Here is a 23,185-nt window from a genome sequence, read left to right as displayed (position 1 = left end):
TAAGAAAACCCACTATTTAAAAATATGTAGAAAATATATGTAAATTAGATCATTGTTCTTATTGCTAAAGGTTCTTCCCCTATGAAATGTTTCACCACAGCATTCATCTAGTATGTTTAAAATATGCTTTGATGTACTTAGAACATTTCAAAAACGTATCTACTCAGTAAAGCATAGTGTACTTGCATTTTAATATTGAAGAATAATGTCTACTACTGCATTATATGAAAATAGCTGGATGGATTTTCACTGGATTTGGAGCTATGTTTGAAATATTCTAAATTAAAATACATGCTGTGTATCATACTTGAAATTTACTTGGGGGGACTTTAAAGAGTTGGGCGACCATCCTCTGGAACACTGACACAGATTTCTTGAGAAGCCCATATGACATGCATATCACAGACACGGGGATGCCACAAAGCAGATCAAATAAACAATGGTTTCAAAAATGATTTTCAAATGGAAAGTCACAAAGTCATGAATGACATATTGGGATTTATTCATATCATAATGGTTAATCATTCCCCTGCACTTACAGTCTCAAGCATATGCCAACAAGTTTACAGAATAACATTTAAGTATTGAAGTTGTAAATCTCTGCGAGTAATACCAAAGTATTATTAGTCAATACTTTGGTAAAATGATAACGTTTTTGCATTTTAACAAGGCTTAATATTACTATGGTTTGTCCAGATTTGGAGATTTGAATTAAATCATAAGATGAATACTATTTATAGTAAGTATTATTTTAGATAGGATTTTTTTAAAATAGAAGTTTGTAGAGATACGTGATCACAGAATCTTGTGAGAAAGATCATTTATCTATTCCTCTCATTTTACTGATGGAATCTGACCGGAATTTTTTTCTTGTTATGTACTTTTTATATTAAAGGCCTGGGAGAAGTTACTGTTTGGAGTTTGTTTTTTTCATGCCCTTGTGCAAGAGAGAAAGAAATTCGGTCCTCTTGGTTGGAATATTCCATATGGATTTAACGAATCTGACTTGCGCATCAGTATCCGACAACTGCAGGTAAAATTAACAAGAAATTAACATTCATGAAGGATCACTATTTATCAGGCCCTAGGCAAGTCTTTTGCTTGGAATAGCTGATTCACTTCTCCCAACACCACTAACAGGTGGGTAGATGGTAATAACTATGGCTTATGAAGCACTATCTCCATCTGGATTCTTTGTGCTGCAAGTAGTGGGAAATCTGATTCAAACTGGCTTAAACCACAATGAAACTCATTACTCACATAATAAAGAGGTGCAGAAGGACACACTCTGGGTTTGGTTGATTCGGCAACATCACAGTGTTGTCATCGAGGACCCTGGTTCTTTGTCTTTGTGCAGTGCCATCGTCAGTGTTGGCTTAACATATGTCCCCACTATCCTCTACTTTCCTCCACTTGGTCAAGTCTACAGCTTAGCTCTATCAATCAACAGAAACAGCTTGTCTACTTTCAGCAGAAAAATAATTTATTGAAAGGATATTGGGTAGCTCAAAGTATCACCAAGACAGCTGGAGAGTCAAGTTCAGAGAAGAGGCATCCAGAGTCAAATCCAAAATCACTCTGTGTCTGATAAGGCAGCATCTCTACCCTTGTTGAATATTAGACCCCGGAGCTTGTATGGCTGCCACATAGACTCTAGTCTACTGCAGGCCTCTGATGTCGTGACCACATTCAAAGAGATTCTTTGCTGTTACTAATTTTTTTTGAGATGGGGGCTCGCTGTGTTGCCCAGGCTAGAGTGCAGTGATGGAATCATAGCTCACTACAGCCTTGAACTCCTGAGTTCAAGCAATCCTCCTGCCTCAGCCTCTGGAGTAACTGGGACTACAGGCACATGCCACCATGCCCAGATAAATTTGGAAACACAGTTTCACTCTGTCACCCAGGCTGGAGTGCAGTGGCATGATCTCCACTTACTGCAAGCTGTACCTCCCAGTTCAAGCTATTCTTATGCCTCAGCCTCCCAAGTAGCTTGGACTACAGTTGTGTGCCACTGTGCTTGGCTAACTTTTTGTATTTTTTAGTAGAAATGGCGTTTTACCATGTTGTTCAGGCTTGTCTCAAACTCCTGAGCTCAGGCAATCCACCTGCCTCACCTCCCAAAATGCTGAGATTACAGGTGTCAGCCACTATGCCCGGCCCCTTGTAAGTTTGTTGTTGTTTTTTTTAAACGTATTTTGTAGAGACAGGGTCTTGCTACATTGTCCAGGCTGGTGTCAAACTCCTGGTCTCAAGCTGGGTTACAGGCATGAGCCACCATAGCTGGTCTGTTCTTGCTTCTCTGTACATTAATCCCCTACTTAGTTTAAGGTGGACGCATCTGAGTAGCCAAGCCCAGGTCACAGGCGTAGGCTTTAGCTGTAAGGGAGCTTGGGAAAGTGAGTAGCTGGCCTTTCACACAAACACAGAATATTAATATTTTTCTGCTCTTTTGCTGTTCTGAGGGGCCTTTTTGAAATAGGACCTAATGAAGTGAAAAGAGAAGCATTGATAAAGTCTAATTAATTGGTGCTATTAGATTTCAGTCAGGTAGGTTTTTGTAAGGCTATAAGCATTTAATCATATTTACACCAACCTTTAAAATAAAAATTGTTAACACATAATTTGTATAGAAATAGTTGATATTTTATCGAGTCTTTAAAAAATATCAGGGCAGAAACCTTAACTGGAATAAATATGTCCATTTGAAAATCCTTGTAACAGTTGTTGAGATTGGTGCCTATGGAATTGTAACTGCATGATGAAATGACATTGATTTTAAACATTGGTTTTCGAGACCAATTTAGTTGGTACAGCCTAAGCTTGGAGAACATTTTGCCAAAACCATCATACTGCATATAATCAATCATCTTGTGGCCAAGCCCCAGCCTACAGCTTCTGATGTCATCAACCTTTCTAGCCCCAACATTGGAAACTGCCAGCATTGGCTGGATCCGTGTTTCATTTCTTCAGAAACTGGAAAGATGATTGAGGATTAATCCTTAAGCCATCTTCACCTGGTATGAGCAGGCTGCCTCTCTCCAAAAGGCAAATCAGAAAACTGATGGCTAAGTGGAAAGACAGCCAGAGAATGAGCTGTTGGTCTCCACTTCTTGCATATGCCACAAATTTAACATTAAATTCTTGTGAAGTCTCTTCCTTCAGCTTTGGGAGGGGAAGGAACCCAGTTGAACACACCCTTCCCCTGCCCCAAAGAAGAGACATGGAAAAACTTTACTCTTTTTGCAAATAATTCATTTCCCAAAACGACGACCTTCCCTCTTTCTCAGTCCCCTTTCATATCTCTTAACGCCTCTCTTCCTCTTCAAAACGTGGGAGTCTTAAAGGATTAAGCCTTCTTTCAACTTGGTTCTAGAGAATTTAGAATTATTTTTTTCTCAACTGTGCATAATTACTATTAAGTAAACTTCAGGGGCAGGAAAAGCTCTCAACTCACAACTTATACCATCCCAATACACATACTATCAAAAATTCCTGTATATTAGAACAAGTATGGGATCTGGAACTGGAAGAAATAAATTCAGGCCTTCATATTACTTCACATTTACTAGACTGTTTGCTACTCTGCAGAGTTATTGAGAGGCGAATAAGACAATATAAAAACTATGCAAATGATAGTTTTTATTACTATTATTACAACAATAATAAGGAAACTAGAAATGATATGTATTGCCAGTGGAACTGTGTCATAGAGTGTGATTTATGCTGTTGCACTAATGTTTGAAATTGCTTTGTTTTTAATCACATTGTGAAAAGTCTCCTAAACCAGGCACCTGGTTCTCAGCCTCGGCATGATTGGCATTTTGGGCCAGATAGTTCTTTGCCGTGGGCAGCTCTCCTGTGTATTGTCTAGCAGCAGCCCAGGCTTCTACCCAATAGATGCCAGTAACACCCCAGACCCCACCACAGTTGTGACCATCTAAGTTATCTCCAGACATTGCCAAATGTAACCTGGGGGACAAAATTAACCCCAGTTGATAGCTAGTGCCATAAAACAAGGTTTATCCACATTCATATGAAAAATACTTGGTAATTTCCATGTCGTCTTTTTTTATTAAATGTTTTTCTCATTACAGAAGCAATATGTCTTTATTTCAGAAAAAATTAGAGACACAGACAAGCAATTTAAGATAAAATACTATCAACCAGGTGCAGTGGCTCACGCCTGTAATCCCAGCACTTTGGGAGGCTGAGTTGGGTGGATCACCTGAGGTCAGGAGTTCAAGACCAGTCTGGCCAACATGGTGAAACCCTGTGTCTACTAAAAATACAAAAAATTAGCTGGGCGTGGTGGCACACTCCTGTAATCCCAGCTACCTGGGAGGCTGAGCCAGGAGAATCGCTTGAACCTGGGAGGCGGAGGTTGCAGTGAGCTGAAATCATGCCCCTGCACTCCAGCCTGGGCGACAGAGCGAGACTGTCCAAAAAAAAACTAACAATCTCAGCTACCGAAAGACAACTCATGATAATTCTTTCAACCCCCTTTCTAGATAGATAGATACATACTTAAAATGGAAATGAAGTGAAATACTTTAAGGTTTTTCTTGTTTCATTTTTCCTTTGCTTCAGTTATTTATCAATGAATATGATACAATTCCATTTGAAGCTATATCTTACCTGACTGGGGAGTGTAATTATGGAGGAAGAGTGACAGACGATTGGGACAGACGTCTCCTATTAACCATGCTGGCTGACTTTTATAATCTGTACATAGTTGAAAACCCTCATTATAAGTTTTCTCCCAGTGGAAACTATTTTGCACCTCCTAAAGGCACTTATGAGGACTACATTGAATTCATTAAGGTAACGATGTCACCAAAAATAAGGTTAGATTAATGTGTGATTTTTCTAACAGCAAATGGTGAAATGTTCTTCTCTAATATATAGGTTTAGACAAATATTATGGTTTTAATCAACTTTTAATAACTTTTTTCTAGTAATTACTGAAAATTGGAAAAGTTTGAGTATTCCATTATTTGATGTTGATTTTTAACCCTTTTTTGGTCTGCACATGTCTGCCTTATGAATTCATGTATTGTAGGAAAGGAAAAACTTTACCCTCTTATGTTCAGTGCCAGGGGCCTGCCAATCAAACTGACAAAAAACAAATTAGCAGGAGAAGAGGCAGTATAGTTTATATGGATATTAACACTTTTCTGTGCACATGAGCTTTGCAGAAAAGGAGTGAAAACCAAACGATGCAGTTGTACTTGGGCATTTACCATTTTAACAGAGGGTGATAAATTGTAGAGACATGACTAGATAAAGGAAAGGGGGTTTAGAGTTCTAGGGGCAATACATTGTGGGAAAGTGCTTAGGAAATATATGGGGTAAACTAGTGGAAGATAACGATTATTTTGACTGAGGTCTGTTTATACAGACTCATCTCAGTGCCAGTTCTGTCTCCAGTGAGAAGGGTCATTCTCTTCATCCTGGTACAAGAAAGAAGAAATGTATGCTACAAGTCAAAAATGGAAATTGATGCCCTACTTTTAGACAGATAAGGGGAAGGCAGAGACCTCTTTCTGTATCTGTTAATTATTAATTGCCTTCAACTCACATAACCCCTATGCCAAAGTAGCATATTTTGGAGTAGCGTATCCTGATCATCCCTTTCAGTATCCAGGGAAAATATGATGCATGCTTAATTTGTTTTCTGGTAGAAACTTCCATTTACTCAACACCCTGAGATATTTGGATTACATGAAAACGTTGACATCTCCAAGGATCTTCAACAAACAAAAACCCTCTTTGAGTCCTTGCTCCTCACCCAGGGAGGCTCCAAACAGACAGGAGCCTCAGGAAGTACTGATCAGATTCTGTTAGAAATTACCAAAGATATCCTCAACAAGGTAATGTTTAGCTTAAAATATGTTACTTATAATATAAATAAAAATGATACTGAAATGACAATCTGAAAACTCCATGTACTAGCATTATGATCTTGAGCAAGAACTTTGCCTCTCTAAGCATTAGCCTCCAAATCTGTTAAATGATGATAATACTACCAATTTTTTTAAGTTTTTTGAGAACATTAAAGACATCATGAATTTAAAGTGGCTTATAAAATGCCTGGCATATAGTAAGTTCTTAGTAACTGTGGTTGTGGATGAGCTAAGGTACATAGGACTTATATACATTACTGTACGTTATGAGCTAATGTACATATACACCCTAGTATTAGCTATTATTATATAATGGCTGAATTAAGCTAATTATCCATTCTGAGAATAATTTGTGATCTTCAATATCTATTCTTTTAGCTCCCTAGTGATTTCGACATTGAAATGGCACTACGGAAGTATCCTGTGAGATATGAAGAAAGCATGAATACTGTGTTAGTACAAGAAATGGAAAGATTTAACAAGTAAGGATCTATATCCCCAGTGATTCAGAAGGCAACTGTCTTCTTATATTAATAAGAAAAATAAAATAGTGTTGAAGTGTTGGGGCGGCGAAAATTTTGAGGGTGGTATGAAGAGATAATGGGTGATGTTTCTCAGGGCTGCTTCAAGCGGGATTAGGGGCGGTGTGGGAACATAGAGTGGGAGAGATTAAGCTGAAGGAAGATTTTGTGGTAAGGGGTGATATTGTAGGGTTGTTAGAAGAAACATTTGTCTTAAAGAATTATTGGTGATGGCCTGAATACGGTTTTGTATGAATTAAAAAATTAAATGGAATAAGAGAAGGAGAAAAACAGGTATTAAAGGACTAAGAATTGGGAGGACCTAGGACATCTAATTAGAGAGTGCCTGAGGAGGTTCAGCATAGCCTTGCCAGCAAAGATTATTTATTTACTTTAAGAGTTAAGAGTGGCGGTTTGGGGATAGCACCAGGAGATATCAACTGTGATGGCTTGGAGAAACAGTGTAAACTGGCAGTGTAAACAAGAGCAGGGCATTTATGAGTAGTTGAGAATGGTGAATAGGAGTATGACTAGACAGAAGATAGCAGGGATGACAAGTTTTTTGGGGCACAGTCCAAGTTGATCTGATGTCTGGAATGAGACTGGGGCCTAATAAAAAGGAGTGTCTATACAGGAGCTTAAATGGGCTGTACCTTGTAGCATTCTGAGGACAGGCCTGAATTCTGAGAAGGGCAAGTGGTAAAAGTATTGTCTAGTCCTTTTTAAGTTGGTGGCTGAGCTTGGTGAGGTGTGTTTTTAAAAGACCATTAGTTCACTGAATACTAAGAGCCTGAGGAACTGCTTGGGTGATTTGACTAATAAAGTCCGGTCCATTATAGGACTGTATAGAGGTGGGAAGGCCAGACGGAGGAATTATGTCTGACAGAAGGGAAGAAGTGACCGTGGTGGCCTTCTTAGACCCTGTGGGAAAGGCCTCTACCTATCCAGTGAAAGTGTCTACCCAGACCAAGAGGTATTTTAGTTTCCTGACTCAGGGCATGTCAAGTAAAGCCAATTTGCCAGTCCTGGGCGGGGGCAAATCCCTGAGCTTGATGTGTAGGGAAGGGAGGGGGCCTGAATAATCCCTGAGAAGTAGTAGAATAGCAGATGGAACACTGAGAAGTTATTTCCTAGAGGATGGAGTTCCACGATGGAAAGGAAATGAGAGGTTCTAAGAGGCGGGTTAGTGGCTTGTACTATAGCATAGCCTGCCTTTGCTGGTGTGTGGCAATTAGGCCTGGTGGAACTGCCATCAATAAACCAAGTGTGATCAGGGTGAGGAACAGGAAAGAAGGAAATATGGGAAAATGGGGTGAATGTCAGGTGGATCAGAGAGATACAGTTATGGGGGTCAGGTGTGGCATCAGGAATAATGTGGGAGGCCAGATTGAAGTCCCTGCCAGGAACAATGGTAATTGTGGGAGACTCAACAAAGAGTGAGTACGGCTGAAGGAGCCGGGGAGCAGAAAGTATATGTGTCAGGTGTGAGGAAGAAAATAGATTTTGGAAGTTATGAGAACTATAGAGAGTGAGTTGAGCATAGTTTGTGATTTTAAGGGCCTCTTAAAAGTATTAGGGTGGTGGCGGCCACCGCACGCAGACTTGAGGGCTAGGCAAAACAGTAAGGTCAAGTTGTTTGGATAAAAAGGCTACAGGGCGCAGTCGCGGTTCTCGTGTAAGAATTCTGACTGCACAGCCCCGTATTTGGGCTGTGGGTAATGAAAAGGGTTGGGATGAGTCAGGGAGAGCTAGGGTGGGGGCAGTCTCTAAAGCTGTCTTCAAGGAACGGAAAGAGGAGTGGGGAAAGGATTTAGGATCTATGGGGTCAGCTAGGTTTCCTTTTGTGAGTTTATCTAATGTTTTTTGGCAAAACCAGGTATCTAAAGTCGAAAGTATCTAACCATGCCTAGGAAGGAAAGGAGTTGTTGTTTTGTAGGTGCTGGGGTTTGAGAGATCAGTCGGACACGATCAGCAGGGAGAGCACATGTGTTTTTATGAGAATTATGCCAAGATAGGTAACAGATGAGGAAGAAATTTGGGCGTGACTGAAGAAATGGGGGCTGTCTGTGAAGCCTTGTGGCAGTACAGCCCAGGTAATTTGCTGAGCCTGATGGGTGTCAGGGTCAGTCCAAGTGAAAGCGAAGAGAGGCTGGGATGAAGGGTGCAAAGAATAATAAAGAAAGCATGTTTGAGATCCAGAACAGAATAATGGGTTGTGTAGGGAGGTATTGAGGATAGGAGAGTATATGGGTTTGGCACCACGGGGTGGATAGGCAAAACAATTTTGTTGATAAGGCACAGATGCTGAACTAACCTGTAAGCCTTGTCTGGTTTTAGGACAGGTAAAATGGGGGAATTGTAAGGGGAGTTTATAGGCTTTAAAAGGCCATGCTGTGGCACGCGAGTGATAACAGACTTTAATCCTCTTAAAGTGTGCTGTGGGATGGGATATTGGCATTAAGCAGGGTAAGGGTGATTAGGTTTTAATGGGATGGTAAGGGGTGCATGATCGGTCGCTAAGGAGGGAGTAGCAGTGTCCTATACTTGTGGGTTAAGGTGGGGAGATACAAGGGGAGGATGTGAAGCAGGCTTTGAACTGGGGGAAAAGGCGGCAATGAGGTGTGGCTGTAGCCCAGGAATAGTCAGGGAAGCAGATAATTTAGTTAAAGTGTCTCAGCCTAATAAGGGAACTGGGCAGGTGGGGATAACTAAAAAGGAGTGCTTAAAGAGTATTGTCTAAGTTGGCACCAGAGTTGGGGAGTTTTAAGAGGTTTAGAAGCCTGGCCGTCAATACCCACAACAGTTATGGAGGCAAGGGAAACAGGCCCTTGAAAAGAAGGTAATGTGAAGTGGGTAGCCTCCGTATTGATTAAGAAGGGGACGGACTTACCTTCCACTGTGAGAGTTACCCGAAGCTTGGCATCCGTGATGGTTTAGGGGCTTCTGAGGCGATCGGGCAGTGTCAGACTTCAGCCGCTAAGCTGAAAAGATCTGGGAAGGAGTCAGTCAGAGAGCCTTGGGCCAGAGTTCCAGGGGCTCTGGGAGTGGCTGCTGGGTGAGTTGAACAGTCCGATTTTCAGTGGGGTCCCGCACAGATGGGACATGGCTTATGAGGAATCCCGGGCTGCGGGCATTCCTTGGCCCAGTGGCCAGATTTCTGGCACTTGTAGCAAGCTCCTGGGGGAGGAGGTTCTGGAGGAAAGCCTGGCCGCTGTGGTTCAGGCGTTTTGAAGTTCTTGTGTGCTGGAGATGTGGCTGGGGTTTGTCTCACAGTGGAGGCAAGGAATTGCAACTTTTTTCTATTATCATACACCTTGAAGGCAAGGTTAATTAAGTCCTGTTGTGGGGTTTGAGGGCCGGAATTTAATTTTTGGAGCTTTATTTAAAGTCGGAAGTGGATTGGGTAATAAAATGTATATTGAGAATAAGACGGCCTTTTGACCTTTTAGGGTCTAGGGCTGTAAAGCGTCTCAGGGTTGCCGCCAAACGAGTCATGAACTGGCTGGGTTTTTCATATTTGATGAAAAAGAGCCTAAACACTAACTGATTTGGGAGAAGTGGGATAAAGAAAAAGGAGCATTAACCTTGACTATGCCTTTAGCTCCAGCCACCTTTTTAAGAGGAAATTGCTGGGCAGGTTGGAGAGGGCTAGTCACGGAATGAAACTGTAAGCTGGACTGGGTGTGAGGAGGGGAGGTGATAAAAAGATTATAGGGTGGAGGAGTGGAGGCTGAGGAAGAATTGGGACCTAGCTCGGCCTGGCGAGGAGCAGCCTGGGGAGGAGGGGAGAGGTCAGATGGGTCTGTAGAAAAGGAAGATTAGAAAGACTCAGCGACGCTTGGGGTTGGGACTTGAGGGGACAGGCGAGAGGGAAAGAAGGAGGGTTTGGGATGAGTCACATCGGGAACAGAGACTAGGGAGGGAACAATGTGTAAAAGAATGCCTGGACGTCAGGCACCTCAGACTGTTTGCCTATTTTACAACAAGAATTATTTAGATCTTGTGGGATGGAAAAATCGAAAGTGCCGTTTTCTGGCTATTTGGAACCACTGTCGAGTTTGTATTGGGGTCAAGCGGCATTGCAGAAGAAAATAAGGCATTTAGGTTTAGGTCAGGTGTGAGTTGAAGAGGTTTTAAGTTCTTCAGAACACAGGCTAAGGGAGAAGAAGGAGGAATGGAGGGTGGAAGTCTGCCCATGGTGAAGGAGGCAAGCCCAGAGAAAAGAGAGTAGAGACACAAAGAGAAGGGGTGGGGGGTGCTTGCCCCCCAGGAAAGTGGAGAAGGGGTAGAGACATGGAGAGAAGGGGTCAGAGAGTTCTTGCCTTCCAGAAAAGCAGAAAAGATGTAGAGACACGGAGAAAAGGGGTCGGGGGGTTCTTGCCCTCCAGAAAAGCGGAAAAGGGGTAGAGACACGGAGAGAAGGGGTCGGGGGGTTCTGCCCCCCAGAAAAGCGGTACTTGCTGCTAAGGGTGAAGGACCAAGGCAGGCATCCCTGTGTGGTCAGACACCTCTGAAACGTGGGTGGATAATCAGGCAGGTGTCCCCTGCGTGATTAAAAACCAAGAGAAGACTGTCTTCCCAAGTCCATGACCAGCGCCGGAGTTTTGGGTTCACGGATAAAACGCATCTCCTTTGTCTCTACCAGAAAAGGAAAGGAACTGAAACTGAGAGAAGAGAGAGATTGAAGTTTGGCGCCAAGATTGAAAGGAGAAAGAGGTTGAGGGATAGTAAGAGAGGTTGGAGAAGAGAGTAAAAAAAAAGGCTGCTTACCTGATTTAAAATTGGTGAGATATTCCTTGGGCTGGTCAGTCTGAGGACCTGAGGTCATAGGTGGATCTTTCTCATGGAGCAAAGAGCAGGAGGACAGGGGACTGATCTCCCAAGGGAGGTCCCCCAGTCCGAGTCATGGCACCAAATTTCACTCGCGTCCATGTGGAGAGACCACCAAACAGGCTTTGTGTGAGCAATAAAGCTTTTAATCACCTGGGTGCACGCAGGCTGAGTCCGAAAAGAGAGGTTTTGTCAGTGATGGGAGATGGGGTGGGGCTGTTTTATAAGATTTGGGTAGGTAAAGGAAAATTACAGTCAAAGGGGGGTTGTTCTCTGGCGGGCAGGAGTGGGGGTCATAAGGTGCTCAGTGGGGGAGCTTTTTGAGCCAGGATGAGCCAGGAAAAGGAATTTCACAAGGTAATGTCATCAGTTGAGGCATGGACCAGCCATTTTCACTTCTTTTGGGGTGGAATGGCATCAGTTAAGGCAGGAACAGGCCATTTAAATTTCACTTCTTTTGTGATTCCTTAGTTACTTCAGGCCATCTGGATGTATACGTGCAGGTCACAGGGGATATGATGGCTTAGCTTGGGCTCAGAAGCCTGACAGCAACCATCCAAAGTCAATGAAAACACACAATGGTATTGAGCTGAAAAGACTATTAAATCCTGTCATTTCATTGGAATTTTCCCCTTTTAAAAAGTTCTGGCCAGGCTCAGTGACTCATACTATAACCCCAACACTTTATGAGGCCGAGGCAGGAGGATCGCTTGAGCCCTGAAATCCCAGCTTCGGAAACATGGCAAAACCCCGTCAACAAAAATTTAAAAATTATCCAGGCGTGGTAGCGGGCGCCTGTAGTCTCAGCTACTTGGGAGGCCGAGGTGGGAGAATCGCTTGAGCCTGGGAGATGGAGGCTGCAGTGAACAGAGATCGTGCCACTGCACTCCAGCCTGTGTTACACAGTGAGACTTTGTCTCAAAAAAAAAAAAAAAAAAGAAAGAAAAAGTTCCATATCTTCTGTCTCAGAAGAGAGGGTATTTTTTTTTTTTTTTTTGAGGTGGCGTCTTCACTCTGTCGCCCAGGCTGGAGTGCAGTGGCAAGATCTGGGCTCACTGCAAGCTCTGCCTCCTGGGTTCACGCCATTCTCCTGCCTCAGCCTCCTGAGTAGCTGGGACTACAGGCGCCCACCACCACGCCTGGCTAATTTTTTGTATTTTTAGTAGAGATGGGGTTTCACCATGTTAGCCAGGATGGTCTCGATCTCCTGACCTCGTGATGCACCCGTGTTGGCCTCTCCAAGTGCTGGGATTACAGGCGTGAGCCACGACGCCCAGTTGAGAGGGTATCTTTTAAAATGTAAAAATGATGATGAAAAGAGATCTGTTATTACTGGTTAAAAATATTCATTAATCATAACTTCTCATCCATCTGTTAACTATTCTTCTTAGGAATTAGAGACAGAATAAACATTAGCTAGACCTATGTGTAGTCACATCTTTTGTCATTTTTCTGCTACCTGGCCAGGCGCGGTGGCTCACGCCTGTAATCCCAGCACTTTGGGAGGCCGAGGCAGGTGAATCACCTGAGGTCAGGAGTTCGAGACCAGCCTGGCCAACATGGTGAAACCCCTTCTCTACTAAAAATACAGAAATTAGCTGGGTGTGGTGGTGCATGCCCGCAATCTCAGTTACGCAGGAGGCTGAGGCAGGAGAATTGCTTGAACCTGGGAGGGGGAGGTTGCAGTGAGCCGAGATCGTGCCGCTGCACTCCAGCCTGGGCAACAGAGTGAAACTCTGTCTCAAAAAAAAAAAAAAAAAAAAAAAAAAATATATATATATATATATATATATATATAAACACCTGATGCCTTAGTTAATTCAGCATTTCTTATACAAAAGTTATATTTATGTATATATAATAACACAGTATCTCTCAGCTGCTCAGGCTTCTAGCCTAAAAACTCTCACTACAAGTATATTTATGGTGTTCTTAACAAGTTGGGCCTAAGTGCAAGTAAAGTATTTGCAAGTGTATAAATGAATATACAATTTATGTTTTCATGCAGTGTTTCTTAGTTTCAGCCATTGCACGACATCATTACAGCTTTTTCATATTTGCCTGTCACCTGAAATATTATTTACCTAATATTTTTCCTTAAATCATTCTCTGCTTAAATTAGCCAGGTCCTAAGCAAAAATAGCCAGAAAGCAAAAATTTTGATATGCTAGTTGTATTACTTTCTATATTTTAAAATATGTATGTAATGATTAAAATGAAAAATGTTCATACATGTATCACTTAACATTAGCTCACGTACCACCACATGGGAGGTGACACATTTTGGGAAGCAATCCCATAAAGCTGGGAATGAAATTCCTGCTGTTCTTCTTCTGGAAATACCGTATGTTGATATTATCATACATGTTGATGACATAATTTCTTTCATTGCAGTTTAATTATAACTATACGTAACACTCTACGGGACCTTGAAAAAGCTATTAAGGGCGTGGTTGTGATGGATTCTGCATTGGAGGCACTCTCCAGCAGCTTACTTGTTGGAAAGGTTCCAGAAATATGGGCCAAACGTTCATACCCAAGCCTTAAGCCCCTGGGAAGTTACATCACAGATTTCTTAGCCCGGTTGAACTTTTTACAGGTAAAAGTGTGTGTGTGTGTGTGTGTGTGTGTGTGTAAAATACATGTATAAATATGTAAAATATACGGACACATGTAAAATTTTATTTTTTGGGTTAACTGGGGAGATATTAGTTGTTGGCTGTGGTCACTTGAGTGTCTCTGAGTTGAATGAAATGTGATGAGTAGCTTTGTGATAGTCTGATGAAAATTTTAGAATACTGAAAAATATACACATTTCAAAGTACTGAGTGGAAAATTAAAATTATACTTCAGCCAAACCAATGTAATATGTGACATTTATATTTTTCAAAATTCTAAGTTTGTGGTCCTGTAAGACCACAGTTTAAAGTTGTCTTGTGATTTTAATACTGATGGTAAGTCAAAAATCCTAAGGCTTGGATTTTTTTTTTTTTTTTTTTTTTTTCTGAGACAGGGTCTTGCTCTGTCATCCAGGCTGGAGTGCAGTGGTGTGATCTTAGCTCACTGTAATCTCAAAATCCTGGGATCCTCTTGAATAACTGGAACTACAGGCATGTGCCACCATACTTGGCTAATTTTGCTTTTTGTAGAGATGGAGTCTCACCAAGTACCCCACACTGGTGCCTCACTCCTGACCTCAAGCAATCCTCCCACCTTGGCCTCCCAAAGCACTGGGATTACAGGCCAGAGGCTTGGGTTTATCAATAATTGGCCATTGTCTTTAAATCAGTGCCTCTTATCTCAGAAAACCAGGAAAAAGATAAGTATTTTGAATACCCCCTCTGCCCTCCCCCCAGCATAAACATCAGACAGAACACTGCTTTTCCTTCTCAACTCCACTGCCTGCCCCCATTCTATGGTTGATGTTTATGAAGGAGTATGGGGTGGGGAGAATCCCAAAACTATTTTTTTTTTGGAAATTCACAAAGGTATATGATCTTTCAGTATTCAGTTGCCTTTTTATTGCACAAAAGCTTTGTTTCACTGTATAAGCTAATCATAAAATAACCAGTGCTTGTAAGAATGTAGAGAGACAGACTTTCTCCTATATCGCTTTAAAATTTTTGCCAATCTGATAGGTCAACCATATCTTGCTGTTTCCATTCGACTTTCTTTAATGACTAGTGAGCCTATGCTTCTTTAGTATGTGTGATTTCCATTTGTGGTGTGTGTGGGTGTGTGTGTGTACTGTCCATTCATATCCTAGGCCCATTTTTCTTTTGTATTATTTATTAATTGATAGGAGCTTTTCATGTAGATTATATGTTTAACAGAAGGAATAATATAAAACAGAATATTGAAAGGGTTTCCTCCATTGTTCTCTTACCCTTATAGAAGCTATAGTTCTCTCATTATCTTTCTTTCTCTTGGACTCTTCTTTACCTCTTAATGGTTCTTAGAGTTAACAAGTTAAGCAAATGAGTCATCTGAATTTTCTATTATTTCTGTCTTGGGTGCAACTGACTGGGGCCAGCATCATGGTCAGTAAAACAATTTACCAAGACAATCGTAGGTAAAGAAAGGCAGATTTATTAGAGAAAGTATGAAAATACATTGCAAGAGTGCAGTGGGCAGCACAGCAGAGAAGAGGCTATCTGCAAAGAACCAGAGGCTGGAGGGAAGTTTTGTAGGGTGGTACTAGAGGGGCTATGCAGAACAAGGTGGTGCTGCTCGGGCTACAGGCACAGCAAGGTATTTGGAAACAAGATGTGCTAGTGGATTGTCTGTAATTAGACATTTTTCAGAACAATTGTTCTCCCCCACGTGGGGCCCTTTCCTCATTGTTACAGGACTCTACACTTTCCTCATTTCTCTCACTGTTCACCCTATCGATCTCCTTTTTAGTCAGTTCAGGCTGCTATAAAAAAGCAAAATAGACTAGATAACTTAAAGAACAGACATTTATTTCTCACAGCTCTGGAGGCTGGAAAGTCTGAGATCAAGATGCCATCATGGTCAGGTTATTGGTGACAGCTCTCCTGGTTCACGATGAGAGAAAAAGACAGAGAAAAATGTCTCTTCTGTTTCTTCTTATAAGGGTGCTAATCCTATCATGAGGGCTCTACCCTTATGACCTAATTACCTCCCAAAGGCTCCATCTCCAAATACCATCACCTTGGAGATGAGGGTTTCAATCTATGAATTTTGGAGGAAAACAAACATTCAGTCCATAGCATCTTCACATTCTCTCCTTCCTGTGCCTTTTTTAAAAAAAAAAACTTTTTGCACACTGCCTAAAATCCCAGCATAAATCCTGATCTAACACTTAACTATCTTTGTGACTTTTAGCAAGTTACTCATCTTTCTGTACCCCAGTTTTTTCATCTGTAAAATGAGAGAAATAATATTCAACTCACTGTTATTTTATAGAGTAAATGAGGCAATGCATATGAAATGTTTAGCACAGTGCCTGGCATGTACTAAGCACTTAGTAAATGGTAGCTAATTCAGAGGTAGTACAAGTAGCTGACCACAGACACTAATGACACTCTGGGATAAAGGAAGCCACGGGCGAGTGGGTTTTCTAAATGCTTGCCTTGTGGGTCTTTACAGCCTTCTTGTGCTTGGTGCTCGCTCTGCCTGGTTTTGCCCTTATCAGACTTCATCTCTTTCTCTGCCTCTTCTTGACCTGACAGCTTGTACTGTTGCAGCATCTCCAGCAGCAGTTTGTTCTCTTCCTCCTAGGGAGCAAAACTGTCTTCTTCCCAGAGTGTATTGCCTGCTCAGAGACAAAGTCCATTTCATTGATTCATCTGTTCATTCCATAAATATGAATTGAGACCTCATTTTATTCAAAGCACCTTGTTGTGTGTCCTTTGATAAAAAGATAATTACAACAAAAGTCCTGCCCTGAAGCTGCCAAGAGCTTACAGGGAGACAAGCCATGTATCTAAAGAAAATTAGTACACTATAGTAAGGGATGTTCCATAAGAGACCAACATGTAAAATGCTCTGGGATTTCAAAGAAGGGAGAGAGTTCTTATGGCACAAGAAACCAGAGATTGTTTCATGGATGAGGTAGCATTTAAGTGGGATTTAAAGAATGAATGGTTTAGATACTGCAAAGAAAGGAAAAAGAGATCACTATGTAGCTTATGGGATAAAAAGCACTGTACCACTTTGGATTGATTCCATTATAAGTAACAAAAATTCTGACATAAGCAAAAATGAAGTTTGTTCCCTCATGTAACTGCAAACTCCAGGAGCTAAAGTGGCTTCAGGTAACATTTGACCAGGGTGCAAACATGGATATCTTGTCCTGGCTTCTTGCACTTCATCTGTTGTCTCCATTCCCTTTGGGTAAACTCCATTCTCAGGCTGTCATCTGATGGTAGCAAGATAGCAACAGCAACTCTGGGCTCACATCCACACAACTTTGAGGAGTTGAGAGTGAGTCTTTTCTCCAAAAGTCCCAGCAAGAGTTTCTGCATCTCTGGCTTTGATTGGGTCACATGTCCATTTCTGAATCAGTCACTCAGGCTGGAAGTATGACTGGCCAGGTGTGAGTCACCAGCCTACCCTGCATGGCTAGGTGGAGTTCTACCACCAGATGTGCCTGGACTGAGAAGCTTGGACTGAGAAGGATGGTATCACTTCAAGATAGGCAGGAAAACAACAAATGTCCACCCGGCACAAAGAGACCAGCAAATAGTCCAGTCCCTTTAGTCCAGTCCAGATTAGAATGCAGGATGCCTGAAAGGAAGTAAAAGAGATATAATAGAACTGAAAATACATTGGGGCTGGATTGTGAAGTATCTATGTTTTTGGTTTGTTTGTTTGTGTGAAGTACCTTGAATAGGAGACCAAGAGGCTTAAGCTTTAATTTGGTGCATCACTGAACAATTTGGTAGGTCACTGATGCTACACTGATGCAAGATGCTACATCTGATCCAAATTCTGCACGGTGAGTTATATTCTGGCAATTCTTCTGGATAGATTGAGCAGAAAGGGAAGCAAGAAGACAACATGCACTGGTACAGAAAGAAGACCATGAATAGCTGAACTGGAGTGAGGGCAGTGGACACAGAGACAAGGGGTTTAAGAGGGTTAAGGAACTGGGGGCCGGGCACGGTGGCTCACACCTGTGATCCCAGGACTTTGGGAGGCCAAGGAAGGCAGATCACATGAAGTCAGGAGTTCCAGACCAGCCTGGCCAACATGCTGAAACCCCATCTCTACTAGAAACACAAAAACTAGCCAGGCATGGTGGTGCACGCCTGTAATCCCAGCTACTCAGGAGGCTGAGACAGGAGAATCACTCGAACCCAGGAGGCAGAGGCTGCAGTGAGCTAAGATCATGCCACTGCACTCCAGCCTGGGTAATGGTGCGCGATTTCATCCCCCCCCCCGCAAAAAAAAATAGGGTTAAGGAACTGGAATCAACAAATGAGGTCTATAGTTAGACAATGTGTAAGATGTCTAACGATGGTTGCTTTTGAGTGGGATGATATAATAAAGCGTCAAATAATTTACATTTGGCTTTTGCAGAAGATTTGACTCTTCAAACTGTTTCATTCACGTTAATGCTCAAATTGTTCTGAGTTTTCCAAGAAGAGTAGAAGGGGAAAGAGGTGAGAGGGCCAAGGTAGGCTGTGTGTTTGACGTCAGGGAAGAGGGCCTCGTGATGGAAAATGTGGGCAACATAAGCAAAAACCAGAATCAGGAATTGTACATCAGGTGGCACTTGTATAACTTTAAAAACTGACATAGTGTGTTTTGTTTTCCCTTTATAGGACTGGTATAATTCAGGAAAACCTTGTGTGTTTTGGCTGTCAGGTTTCTTTTTCACTCAGGCCTTTTTAACTGGAGCTATGCAGAATTATGCCAGAAAATATACCACCCCTATTGATTTGCTAGGATATGAATTTGAGGTATAGTAACTCCTTAAAGTCAACAGTATATCATTACATTGTCATGTATTTAAACCGAGTTTGTATATTGTAACCCATTGTAAGCAATTTTACTTCATTCTTTGTGTTGTAAGAATATTTGTCTTGCTATCCCTTAGAACTTTTATATATTGCAATATTTGATTTAAATAATCCAATGCTGTTCTTCTACTTTAGCAAAAATTATTATGAGGTACAGTACAATCTGATACAATACCTCAAAAAGAAGTACTTTTATACTTTTTTACAAACTATGGCTGAAAAAATGTATAGTTTAACAAGCTATTATACAATAGAGTTTCCCTGAATGTGTTCTGAATATTTCGCTAATGTGTTCTTTATGAGATGAAGTTGTCTGGAGAGGATCACTGCTAGTGTGTGCCTATCCCTTCAGGTTATCCCATCTGATACATCTGACACATCACCAGAAGATGGTGTTTATATCCACGGATTGTATCTCGATGGCGCACGCTGGGACCGAGAAAGGTCAGTGGTTTCAGCTGCCAGGACCTCTTCATTTGTAGCTGAATCATAGATAAGATAAGCAATCTGTTGCTTTAAAAAAAAAAAAAAAAAGTCCTCTTTTAAGGCAAGTAATAATAACATCAGAACTCTCACATAAATTATTAGTCAAGCTGGGACAACTGATGAGTTGTTATTTTTAGGTCCTGAATAATTTTTAGTCAATATTTCAGTAGTATTAGTAGAAAAGTTAGCTGAAATTATTTTCCCACCTATTCCATTTTATAACAGTTTCCTTCTATTTTGTAATGTGTAGGACCACCTCACTTTTAAACAGTTTACAGTTAGTTATAATGAAGTTCACCTTTCTGTTAGTGAATGGGAAATCTTTTCTTGCATTTTGATGGGATAATAAATAAATATTTACAATAAATACTGAATTTCCTGCTTCACTCAGGAAATTAAGCAATACTATTCCTGTTTAAAATATATGGGATAGAGAAAAGGAGAGAAAGTTTCCCTTGGAGCCCTGGCCACATGGACAATCATTAAAAATTGGCGGACATTGATATGTGTCCACTGTTTACCCTTTGCCTTTCCATCATTGTCTTTTGTTTCTCTCAATTCTTCATTGCCATTTTCTCATTTTCTTTTTTTTACATTTCTTTTTCTCTATGCCTCTAGTCCTTTCTTTTAGTAAAAGCCAATATCTAAGTAGCAATCTTTTCTCAGAAGCAAATTTCATGTTATTTCTAATAATTTCTGTCAATTTCTCGTTACAGCGGATTGCTTGCTGAACAATATCCCAAACTTCTGTTTGACCTGATGCCCATCATATGGATAAAACCAAGTAAATATTCTCTCAACAAAATTTATTTGAAGTTTAGGGAGAATAAGGATGGATATTATACACTGCTCCCCAAAATAAGTTTTTGCTCAAACCTTTTAGGATCTAGCTCAATTATAATAAACATTAATAGAACATTTACATTAGAAATTATTATTATCTCTGTGTGTATGGCATTTATATTATTTTGGGAATACCATGCTGCTTTTTTATCGTAGCCTATGGGATATGTCATTATTTTCAGCCCCTCCCCCCACTTCTACAAGGGGGTTCACAGATTGAACAGCTGCCCATCCATATTTTGATTCTGAATTCCCTTTACACACTGCTCAGAGGCACAACTTAGCTTGACACAGTCTCCAGCTAGTGACTAGCATTTTCTGGCTATAAGAAACGGCTAGGCCTAGGAGCCAGCCAGGTCCCCCAAGGCATAGATGTTGCTAGCCACATGGGGTGGGGGCCAATTTTGCCCCATTTAGGAAACTGCTTGCTCCTCCCCTGCTGCTGCCATCATCATCTTTCTACAAGTCTGGAAAAAAAAGTCTCATTCTTTTATTTTCTCTTCCCTAACTTTTTAATTCTTAAATAACAACAATTTCTTAAAATATTTACTGATCACCCAGAATCACCATCCAACCTATCAAATATTCTCATTACGAATGTGGTTCAGTTATAACTATGAGAAACGTGACCTTAGTTTGGAAAGACTCTTAATATCTTATATCTGGCTTTTTGGGGATTGTATATAGTTTCTTTTCATGAATTGGTAAGAGTTGACATGTTTTTCTTATTATTTACCTGCTAAAAACAAATAGAAATGTCAGCTTCTTCTAATGTGTGGGTTTCTTGGATTAGAGCTCTAAGCAGTTGTATTTCTTCTTTTGAGTCTCCCCCACTACCTATACTGTATTTTATTCCTTCTTCCCTCCCTTCTCATTCTTCCCTCCCAAATCCTCTTGAGTTTTCTCATGCCTGCTAAGCGGTCAGAACTTTAAAGTCTATTCCTGTCTTCCACACCTAGAATCATGCACCATACGAAATACTTGCCTTGGGCTGGGCACGGTGGCTCACGCCTGTAATCCCAGCACTTTGGGAGGCTGAGGCGGGCAGATCACGAGGTCAGGGGTTCAAGACCAGCCTGGCCAACATAGTGAAATCCTGTCTCTACTAAAAATACAAAAATTAGCAAGGCATGGTGGCAGGCACCTGTAGTCCCACCTACTCAGGAGGCTGAGACAAGAGAATCGCTTGAACCTGGGAGGCAGAGGTTGCCGTGAGCCGAGACTGTGCCACTGTACTCCAGCCTAGGTGACAGAGTGAGACTCAGTCTCAAAAAAAAAAAAAAAAAAAGAAAAGAAATACTTGCCTTGTTTCACAACCGTAATACTATATGTACTGTAAAAAAAATATATGCTGTAAAACCTTCATATATCACAATTATGATCTTAGATTTAGTTCTGGCCATTTTATTACAAGATAAATAGTTCTTTTCGTACCAATGGCTGTTTTTCCCTTTATCAAGTGAATATATTTTTTTTTTTCAAGCTCAAAAATCTCAGATTATAAAGTCGGATGCCTATGTCTGTCCCCTCTACAAGACAAGTGAACGTAAAGGAACTCTTTCCACTACGGGACATTCTACTAACTTTGTCATTGCAATGTTGTTAAAAACAGACCAACCTACTCGGCACTGGATCAAGCGCGGGGTTGCTTTGCTTTGTCAGTTGGATGACTAAATTGGACAAATTTATAAAACATCCAAAAGTTAAAAAAAAAAAAACCTGTCCTACTTAAAATATATACATTATAAAACCAAGTATCTTGGTGTTATTCTTTTAAATGGTCTTTGCAAACACTCATTGCATTGTTCTCCTTCCTGAGGAGAACTTTTTGAAGTTTGATTGTATGTGAAAGATAGATTTGGGGGTTAAATGGATAACATTTAACAAATATCAGGAATTATCTCCTTCACAAATGTTAAGTCATTCCTTCAGCTTCAGTATAGTTTACTTTCCACTCTCCTACCTAAAGTAATTATACATAAATATTTCAAATACATAAATTAAGAAATTATAAATATGGAAAATATTAAAAGTTACACAACTATACCTCTTTATTTCTTACCTCTAAGACATCGGTTCCATTTCTCACCATATCCTTGTGACTAGGAAAGGAAACTCAAAGCTGCGAAGTTGGCCTGCAAAGGCAGTAGGATGGCTTGAGGGCAGTCCGAACTTCTACACCTGCAGTGACAGTGTGCTTCTCAGCATTTGCTTCATATTTCATTTGAAATGTCAAGTGGTCCCTTTGCTTTTTTTAGTGTATATTAACAATTTAAAAATATTTCAACAAAACAGAATTTTGGTCAAAATTTTATCTTGTGTAGAGTGAATTCTTCCCTTAGGATTCCAAGGACACTGAAGGCCACAGTTCTGTAACCCAAGGAAAATGTAGTCACAGCTACCTAGTGAATCTAGTACATTGGGACAGTCACTTTGGATAATTGGGTCAGAGCAAAATGTTTGGGTTCTCTTAAATGAAAAATTGATTGTGGTTTGCAGTGGCTATGTGCATGAATTCTCTTTGCATGGCCAACCCCCTGCAAAAGCATTTTATTCCAGGAATAAAATATTTAATCCTTTAAATTTGATGAATGTAGCATTGAAGAAAAGAGATCATGTTTCCAAAAAGAGCTAAACCACAAGTAAAAAACAAGGAGAATGTGCCAGACTGTCTTATGATGAAGTATTTATAGTAAAGCTATTAATGGAATAGTCACTACAGGGGAGAGGAGAGCCTAAATATAAATGAAAATTCTGAGGCTTACATGTGTTAGTCCTTAACAGTGAAAACTTCAGTGCTGTCCTAGAGGATAAAACAAAAGGTAAAAAGTCTTTGAAATGTGACCAAATGTATTCTGTGCTAAAACTGACATTTTTCTTTTAAAACCATTTAGATATTGCCTAGTAAGATACATTTGTTTTTACTACTGCTGTATCTATGTTGTAATTATGAGAATACATTTGTTCCTATAACATGTTTATTTTTAATGTACATTAAGTAAAATATTATTTTCAGCATCACACTGTGTGTAGGAAAGATATTATTTTGGATGAGTGCTACAATCACTGTGAAAGACTCACAGCCAAGTTGAACAGATCAGAGTGTTGTCAG

General features: G+C 40.7%; 1 protein-coding gene across 1 annotated transcript in view; it reads left to right on the top strand.

The window, feature by feature from the left end:
* DNAH12 (dynein axonemal heavy chain 12) overlaps positions 1-23,099 on the top strand; it is a 257,576-nt gene extending 234,477 nt beyond the window's left edge. The window contains exons 66-74 of the mRNA XM_055383181.2: positions 896-1,033; positions 4,588-4,821; positions 5,682-5,870; positions 6,282-6,385; positions 13,649-13,853; positions 18,547-18,684; positions 19,097-19,188; positions 19,947-20,014; positions 21,557-23,099. Of these exons, the coding sequence (XP_055239156.2) occupies positions 896-1,033; positions 4,588-4,821; positions 5,682-5,870; positions 6,282-6,385; positions 13,649-13,853; positions 18,547-18,684; positions 19,097-19,188; positions 19,947-20,014; positions 21,557-21,747 (1,359 nt within the window). The 3' untranslated portion in view covers positions 21,748-23,099. The remainder of the gene's footprint in view (positions 1-895; positions 1,034-4,587; positions 4,822-5,681; positions 5,871-6,281; positions 6,386-13,648; positions 13,854-18,546; positions 18,685-19,096; positions 19,189-19,946; positions 20,015-21,556) is intronic.
* Positions 23,100-23,185: the final 86 nt, after the last annotated feature.

The sequence above is a fragment of the Gorilla gorilla genome, chromosome 2 (genome assembly GCF_029281585.2).
Source record: "Gorilla gorilla gorilla isolate KB3781 chromosome 2, NHGRI_mGorGor1-v2.1_pri, whole genome shotgun sequence".
NCBI classification, from domain to species: Eukaryota; Metazoa; Chordata; class Mammalia; order Primates; family Hominidae; genus Gorilla; species Gorilla gorilla.
This window is presented reverse-complemented; position numbering and strand designations above follow the sequence as displayed.